At 38.2% G+C, this 8759-nt stretch overlaps 2 protein-coding genes across 2 annotated transcripts; both read left to right on the plus strand.

Moving 5' to 3' along the window:
* The first annotated feature begins 305 nt into the window (after nt 1–305).
* Nucleotides 306–2218, plus strand: LOC143581001 (uncharacterized). The gene is made up of 7 exons (XM_077063889.1): nt 306–482; nt 549–746; nt 842–913; nt 1501–1596; nt 1684–1763; nt 1870–1945; nt 2033–2218. Exons 1-7 carry the CDS (start codon nt 306–308, stop codon nt 2216–2218), a joined length of 885 nt encoding a protein of 294 aa, XP_076920004.1.
* A 123-nt stretch (nt 2219–2341) lies between these two features.
* Nucleotides 2342–7055, plus strand: LOC143581003 (uncharacterized). Its single transcript, XM_077063890.1, has 4 exons — nt 2342–2518; nt 2630–2729; nt 3272–4188; nt 6978–7055. The coding sequence occupies exons 1-3, from the start codon at nt 2342–2344 to the stop codon at nt 4090–4092; spliced, it is 1098 nt and encodes a 365-aa protein (XP_076920005.1). The 3' UTR covers nt 4093–4188; nt 6978–7055.
* Nucleotides 7056–8759: the final 1704 nt, after the last annotated feature.

Raw genomic sequence — 8759 nt, forward strand, 5'->3', positions numbered from 1 at the left:
ACACGTGTTCATGTTTATTTGTTTAACTAAATGAACAAAAATCTGGTCATGTTTGTCCGTTTATTATTAATAAACGAACTTCCCACTGAACAGTATACTGAAAGATAGGTTCGCTTACATGGCTAGTTTTGCTTGTTATGAAATCCTTTATTGGCATCAGTTGAACATTGTGTTTGAAAGTTCAATCTTAGTAAATAATAAGATAATGTTTATAGTTTATAAATTATAACTATCATTTACAAAACATCTCTAACCTTAACATGATGTGCTAACACGAAGGGCATTACTTAAGTGCATCGGCTCAAATGTGGGCTAGCACGGGTAATACGGTTCTCAAAAAGCAGATGACAGCAGTTGTATCTGCACTTGCTGCATGTCAAGATAATATAGGCACGGGTTATCTATCTGCTTTCCCGTCTGAACTTTTTGACCGTTTTGAAGCTATCAAACCAGTTTGGGCGCCTTATTACACCGTTCACAAGGTAAAACTTCAAAAAATTGTCAACTACTAAACCAAAGGTAGTTTATACGTTTATCGTAAGTGGCAGATAATGGCCGGTTTAGTGGATCAGTATGTTCTGGCTGGGAATAATCAAGCTCTAAAAATGGTGACGCGGATGGCGGACTATTTTTGCAGACGTGTGCAGAATGTGATTACGCGTTATAGTATTGAAAGGCATTGGTTATCATTGAATGAAGAAACTGGTGGAATGAATGATGTCCTTTACAGACTATACACAATCATAGTATGTTAAGGATATGTTGTTATATATATATAGAACCATGTTTTTTAACTTATAATTCTGATTGCTACAACATAACTGTTTTTATATGCATCCAGGGAGACATGAAGCATCTTTGGTTAGCTCACCTTTTTGATAAACCTTGCTTCCTTGGCCTGCTAGCTATGAAGGTAACTTACCAGGGCCGTCTCAGAGAATCGTTAAAAAAATTTTGGGTCGAAGGTGAAAATTTTTTTGGGCTATAAGTAAAAGGGTTTTTTGTTGGGTTTAAACAGTTAATGTTTAAATGGGCTTATTTGGTTATCATTTGGATTGTGCGAAATATTTTATTTTAATATTTTTTTTATAAAAATAGGCTTAAATGAGGTGTTTAAACATTAAGAGTACATATCTTTTACAAAATATATATATGATTTGGATATTGGGCCAAACTTATTGTACATTGTTTAAACAAAAGTTTTGATTGGGCCTAATACAACTTTTTTTAATATATATAAAAATAAAATAAAATTTCGGGCCTCCAGGATGATCGGGCCTAAGATGGTCGACTTCCCTGCCTCTCCATCCCAGGCGGCCCTAACTTACACACACATTTATATTAATATAAGTCATCATGATTATGTTAATAACTCAACATGGTACTTTAATTTTCCTGGACCAAAAGAGGTTAACATATGTTTTGTTGTTATTGTTAAAAGATGCAACTTTTATTCTTTTTTTTTGCATGCATTTTATCGGTCTCACTTTCAACATGTAGGCCGATGACATATCTGGTTATCACGCCAATACACATATTGCAATCGTTGTTGGAGCTCAAAGGCGGTATGAAGTTACTGGTGATCCTTTGTATAAGGTGTTTTAGATTTTAACTTTGACCAAATGACAAGTCAACTTCATTTACATGAAAAAGTCAAGTTTGACAATATGATATTGCTTTCAGGAAATTGGTACATTTTTCATGGATATCGTAAATTCTTCGCATACGTATTCTACAGGAGGCACGTCCGTCCACGAGTTCTGGTGCAAAATTTAGATTCATATAATAACATTTGGATTGAAATATAGTTTTGGTTAATCGATAACGGTTTTAACTTTTTATCTAACAAAATATTGTTGGTCTTCTCAGGACAGAACCAAATAGACTCGCAAACACTTTGAAGACAGCGAGTGTAGAATCGTGTACAACCTACAACATGCTAAAGGTGTTTGTTGATATTATTATAGTCACATTATTTAAAAATAGTCTTTTAACTATTAACAGTATTAACAGTATTTGATCTTGTACTTAGGTATCTCGTAACCTGTTCAGATGGACTAAGGAAATGGCGTACGCAGATTATTATGAACGAGCCTTAACTAATGGTGTTCTAAGCATTCAAAGAAGGAATGACCCCGGTGTTATGTTATATATGCTGCCAGTAGCTCCCGGATTATCAAAAGCTATCGGATTTCATAGATGGGGGTTCAAAGTTTAATGATTTTTGGTGCTGTTACGGAACAGGTTCGAAACATTAGTTTCTTATAGTTAGTTAGCACCAGCATTGTGGGTCCCACTCATATTAATGTAACGGTTTTTAGGGATTGAATCGTTTTCGAAAATGGGTGATTCAATATACTTTGAAGAAGCAGGAAACGGTCACGGGCTTTATGTTATTCAGTACATATCAAGCTCGGTTGACTGGAAATCCGGACAGGTTTTTCTTGCTCAGAAAGTCGAGCCTGTTGTGTCGTGGGACCCGCACCTTAGAGTGACCGTTATGATCTCTTCAAAGAAGGTACAACCGTACAATAACCATCACATTTAGTTAAGTAGCAAGCATTATCATATTATTTCTATATTAGTAACACTAATTTATGTTTTTTGTAATTAATCCTTTTATCTACAGCAAGGAGCTTCATCCACATTAAAATTTAGAATACCATTTTGGACTACTTCAAATGCAAAAGTATTACTTAACAGTCAAGCTATTAATCTAACAACTCCAGGTATCAATTTTTGGATCAAAATATAAAAATTACATACACTATATTATTATTTGTATTTGGGTTTGAATCAAATACAATTTTTATTTTTGTTATCAATTCTTTTAATATCATAGAAACATCCAAACGATTTGCAATGAAGTGGCAGGTAAGCGGGCAACAAGCTGCGCCGCAACGGCGCAACCCCCTTTTGGATAGCAAACCCAATCCTACTAAAAACAAAGTTTCGATTCTTATGGGCCGATACGTTACTATGCACAACTTTCGATTCTTATGGGCCGATACGTTACAAATGACTTTTACCGTGATAAATGTACAAATAACTAGAGTAATTATTATTACAAATATAACTTTTGAACATGAGTGATTATTATTACACTATATTAATTTTTATAACATAATTATTTTAGCTCAAAACTATAATTACTCTAGTTATTTGTATGTTTAGTACGTTAATTTTATCTATGAGCAGGTACTTTTTTATCAATCTCAAAACAATGGAGTTCAAATGACACAATTAACCTTCATCTGCCCATAACTCTTAGGATGGAACATATCCAAGGTATCAACATTATATTATATTTCACTATATTGTCATTATTATCCAATAAATTGTTCTCAATGCTCATTTTTGAATCAACATTTTTTGAATCAATATTTTTCAGATGACCGGTCCGAGTATGCTTCGCTCCATGCAATATTATACGGTCCCTATCTGCTCGTTGGGTTAACCGTTGGCGACTTTGACTTGCAACCGGACTCATCATATTCCTCACTTTCGGACTGGATCGTTCCAGTTCCCGCTTATTTAAATTCACAGTTAGTTTCTTTGACACAAGAATCCGGTTACTCAACGTTAGCCCTATCACATATTGCCAACATGATAACAATGCAGAAGCTTCCCAAGCCCGGTTCAAATACTTCTGTATTCGCAACCTTTAGGCTCGTGTCAACAGAACAAAACACCACGGTTTCACAAGCTGTGATGCTGGAACCATACAGTCTTCCTGGCTCAGTTCTTGTGCATCAAGGAAGAGGTGAAAGACTTGCGGTTGACAGGTATTCGGTTACTTGGAATGCAGTGTTTTATATGGTTAATGGTTATGATGGGACGGTTCGGTTGGAAGCTCAAAGTGAGGAAGGTTGTTTTGTGTTGAATTCGGGTGGATTCGTGAAGTTGGCGTGTGATTATGGTGGTTTGGATGACACGTTTATGAAGTTAACGAGTTTTGTGGTTCGGGATGGGATAAACCGGTATGATCCTGTTAGCTTTGTGGCTAAAGGGTTAAGGAGGAATTATCTTTTGCAGCCATTGTTTAGTTTGAGAGATGAAAATTATACAGTTTACTTCAACATTAATCAATAGGAATGGGCTTTATAAGTTATAAGTGTAAGCTATGATATGTTTATTACACTTTATATTATAAGCTAAGTGATTTATTGGTCACTGTATGAAAAGAGTGTGTTAAACGTGTCCAACACCAAACTAGATTGAAGGCTCCTAAAATATTGGAGAATAATTAATTATTAAATTAGTTTATTATTATAAGATAAGTTAGTCTTATTTTATGTAATCCTATTTGTTTTGGATTCAAATTATGTATTTGAGTTAGTATAGGATTAGGAACCTTGGGTTTATATATACCATATGTTCAATGTGTTAGTAAATTATTAAGTTTTTCTCGTTTGTCGTTTTCTTAATAAAAGAGTCGATCGTGTGTTGATAAAATCTCGTGTTTGTGTTATTAATTCACCTGCAAAAAGTTTAACAAGTGGTATCAGAGCCTAGGGCTCGTACCGGGAAGCGTTTGAAGATTCGAGGCAGCCTCCGCCGGCGGTTGTGTACGTCGGTGGAGGGCAAGCATGATAGAGAAAGTGGTTTTGAGAGTCGCCCTTTGAGAAGAGGGAGCAGCCCTGTGGCTATGTATGATTGAAGACGAAGAAAAAGAATTGAAAAAAAAATATATTATATTTTCTTGGTTGTGTGTCAATCATATTTTCTTCGTTAAAGAAGGTTCTGTTTGATCCATTGATGTTGTGTTTTGGTTGGTGGAAAAGGGGGACGAAAAGTTTTTTTTGAAAAAAAAAATAATAATAATAAGTTGAAGTTTGTTTGTCAAACTATGGATGTGCGTGTGGTTAATTGCATGTGGCCTAAGAAAGTTTTATTTTTGTTGGGTTCTTCTTGTTCGTACAGAAGCAACAACAATACAAGTTGTATTGTGATTCACATGTAAAACTCTCATACCAACAGTTGTTCCATCACCTTTGAATGGTGAGGAACCTGAAGTTGATCCAAGGTGGGTCAAGAATCAAAGCAGTATGTAAAAGAATGAGGACCGGGGTCCGATTGTGAACAAGTTGCGACCTGCTTGTCGGGTTAGTAATTGAACCGATCGAAGTCGAAGGAAGCAAAGGTCGGTTGTTTTAGTTCCTTTAAAACAGAGAATTTGATCGAAGGTATGTCCAAGTTCCGATCGCGGTAAGTTTCCGATCAAAGGTGTGTCCATGTTCAGAACGCAGTAGGTGTGTCCGGGTTTTCGAATCGATCGCGGTGAGTTTTGAAACCAATTGAAGGAAGGAGTGTCCAGGTTTCAATCGCCTTAAGTTTTGAAGATCGAACGAAGGTGTGTTCGGTTCTGGTCGCCGTATGATCAAACAAAGGCGTGTCCAGGCTTCGAGTGCAGTACGTTTCTGATCGAAAGTGTTTGTGTTCCGTCGGAGTATGAATTCGATTGAATGCATAAATAAGATGGTGATAAACTAATAATCAAGATTTAATGATTTGGTGAATTGTTTCTAACTAGTGAACATGGGGTTGCATGGTAAATATGGGTTTTAAAGTGGTTAAACCTTTTCAATGACAGGTTGGTAATTGTTGTGAAAAATTATTTTGTTTGGCAAATAATATCCAATATCCAGTTCCTTTTTGTTATTTCCTGAGTCGAAGTTATCAAAAGGAGACAATGAGTATATGTTTTTATTTTCAAACCAAACTTATGCGAGTGAGATTAGTTCCTTGAAGCCAAAGTTACAATTTAGGAATTCTTGTTCGTACAGAAGAGGCAGATCCAATGAGACTCTTGTTCTTGTTTGTGTTGTCATTATCAATTGTGATAGCGGCTAACCAGTGAAGGTGAGGGTTTTCTACGGGTGTTAATAGTGGTTACAAGCTGGTTCGGGTCTGGCGGTATAACGGCGGGCAACGAGGTTGTGTGTCAACTTTGTTTTGGTGTTCATCGAGTTAAAAGGTATTAGTGATGATGCACCATCACCGTGTGTCGGGATGGATAAGTCTCCGTGTGTCGAGCAATGATGTTATGCCATGATCGTGTGTCGATATGGTTAAGTATCCGTGTGTCAGGATAATAAACTCTCCGTGTGCCGAGGTAGTTTAGTAGGCTGAATTGATGACCCAAAAGTCCCTAGTGGTAGCGTTTATGGGCTGTCTAAAGCGGACAACACCAGATGTTTAGAGTCGGGTTTCGGACCAAACCATGGCGTACGGAGCTGCAATGACTCAAGACATGTTGATATGTTCAGCAGGTTTGCAATTATGTTGGTGGAGATTGCTTGGAGCCAAAGCAATCTATTCTTGTTCGACCAAGAAGAAGAAGAAACAATCTGGTGTGATTGTGTAGAGTTACTATTTTGGATGTGAGTTAAATATGACTTAGATCTTGTGTAGATTAAGGAGTAACCGATCGAGACGCAACTTCGTGTGAAGGTTGTAACAAGTCCAAGAATCAAGTCCAAAGAGATACAGGTGTTGCGGGACCGAGAAAGACCTTAAAGGAACAAGTTTGGATCTAGAGGGAGTGTTGGAATTTAACACTTGAGTCAAAGCCGGAAGATGTGACCTGTTGTGTTGGGTCGCGGGATGTTTCGAGTTGAGGTGCTTCGTGTGTGTCACGGTTAGATGAAGTTTGGTGTTGAGAGGGAGTGTTAAATGTGTCCAACACCAAACCAGATTGAAGGCTCCTAAAATCTTGGAGAATAATTAATTATTAAATTAGTTTATTATTATAAGATAAGTTAGTCTTATTTATGTAATCTTATTTGTTTTGGATTCAAATTATGTATTTGAGTTAGTATAGGATTAGGAACCTTGGGTTTATATATACCATAGGTTCAATGTGTTAGTAAATTATTAAGTTTTTCTCGTTTGTCGTTTTCTTAATAAAAGAGTCGATCGTGTGTTGATCAAATCTCGTGTTTGTGTTATTAATTCACCTGCAAAAGGTTTAACAGAGTGTTATGTTTTGTTGGTGGCTTGTAATAATGCATCATAACACATTGCAACAGTGTATCAAATATGTGCATCATGCACATTATAATAATCCAACAAACCTGTAACGTTGGATACACTGTTGTAATATTTTTGACGCACGCTTCTAATATCAAAACTCATTAAAAAAGGCATCGAATTTGTAAAGTTTGTTGCTCTAATCCAGTGGTTTTAATGCATAGTTACAAACTTGTGTGATAGCGTATTAACTTTGAATGGGACGTAACTCCACTGACCCTTGGTCCTAATTAAGAACAGTGGCGTAGTCATAAAAATTTTTTCTACGGGTTCGGAAAATTTTGAGGGACGAACGATCGATTGTTAATCACTTAAATTTGGGTTTTCTAAGAGTTCGATGCTGAAAATTCTACGGGTGCATTGTCAAAATACACAAATATAAAACACTAAAACAAAATTTTGTACGAGTTCGACCGAACCCGTTCCCATAAAGCTATCTACGTCACTGAAGAAACACTAATCGACCCCGGCAGATTACGGATAATCTGGGGGTTAAGTAGATGTTTCCCACGAGGGTTAGTTCCGGCAAAGATGGTTGTTCTTCTGATGACCTGCAAAACAGACACCGTGAGCTCGTCACTGAGAAGGGGGGGTACCTCCTTGTGACCACCCTCCGGCGTGAGAATCAGACTAGATTGCTCTTGAATATAAGTGTATATTAAGAGAAATAGCTAGAGAGAAGATATCAGATAATATATGAAGATATAAGATCATAAGATACCGTTCCAATGTGTTGGAGTATTTATAGCCGAAGGTATGTTTCCAAGCAGGTACAGCCGGCTGAATAGTATTCCTTTTCGACCAACTGTGGGCTACGCACATGCCATGCTAGTGGTTGGTGGGTAGGCAGCGGCTGATAGTGACATGGCCGGCTGTGTACTATTCCTTTTCCACCAACTGCAGGCTATGCACGTGCCACGACAGGGGTTGGTGAATAGGCAGCGGCTGATAGTGACATTAAGTACTAGAGCGTGCTGTTCGTCGTACTGTTGCCAGTGAGCTGTCGCAGCTTTGGTCAGATCTTTTGTCCATACCTTGGCAGGTATAGTACAAAAGATCCTCCAGTAACGTACGGACTGGCTCATTTGGGCGGGAGTTTTCCCGGCTTTGGGCGGGAGTATTCCCGGCTTGCTCATTCCTTCTTCAGGTGACATTGCTGAATTATTTGAGTTAGTGCCTTGTGCGTGTAGCCTTGCTGTGCGGGTAGCCTTCCCTGATGGCTAGTATCCGTAGCTGCGGGAACAGGCGGAGTACGTCACCATTGGAGGCTTTTCCTGCGGGAACAGCTTGCGTACTGCGCGTAAGGACGTCGCGTCTCTGAGCGTGGTGGGTCCTGCGGATCCAGTTGGTCTTTGCGCAGACGTCCCTCTTCAAGGTGTCTTGCGAGTTTGGTCTTTGCGCAGACGTCCCTCTTGAAGGTGAGTCTTGCGGGTCCAACTGCGCAGACGTCTCTCTTTGAGGTGAGTCTTGCGGGTCCAACTGGGCTCTGCTGGGACCTACCTCTTCAGTCACTGATTAAGAACGTAGTTGTAATTTATAAATGAGTTGATATGGTAGTGTAATCACCAATGCGTCATATATACTTAAAGCCCAATTTCTTTTTAACTTTACCCAAATAAATAGGGTTGTAAATGAGCAGCAGAGTCGGGCCAGCGTGTGTTTGAGCTCGAAGTTAAATGTGCCATCTCGGCTTAGCTCGAGCTCTAAGTTAAACGAGCTTTAGAGCG

The sequence above is a fragment of the Bidens hawaiensis genome, unplaced genomic scaffold (assembly GCF_021521415.1).
Source record: "Bidens hawaiensis isolate Kalapana, Puna unplaced genomic scaffold, B.hawaiensis_p1.1 tig00030786_1, whole genome shotgun sequence".
Taxonomy (NCBI): domain Eukaryota; kingdom Viridiplantae; phylum Streptophyta; class Magnoliopsida; order Asterales; family Asteraceae; genus Bidens; species Bidens hawaiensis.

Bases quoted from the DNA above. Each gene is read 5' to 3' on its own strand.
- LOC143581001 (XM_077063889.1), top strand. From the start codon at position 306: ATGTGGGCTAGCACGGGTAATACGGTTCTCAAAAAGCAGATGACAGCA. The intron at 914-1,500 runs GTAACTTACCAG...TTCAACATGTAG, and splicing joins TTGGCCTGCTAGCTATGAAG to GCCGATGACATATCTGGTTA. The intron at 1,597-1,683 runs GTGTTTTAGATT...TATTGCTTTCAG, and splicing joins CTGGTGATCCTTTGTATAAG to GAAATTGGTACATTTTTCAT.
- LOC143581003 (XM_077063890.1), top strand. From the start codon at position 2,342: ATGGGTGATTCAATATACTTTGAAGAAGCAGGAAACGGTCACGGGCTT. The intron at 2,519-2,629 runs GTACAACCGTAC...TTTTATCTACAG, and splicing joins TTATGATCTCTTCAAAGAAG to CAAGGAGCTTCATCCACATT. The intron at 2,730-3,271 runs GTATCAATTTTT...CATAACTCTTAG, and splicing joins TATTAATCTAACAACTCCAG to GATGGAACATATCCAAGGTA.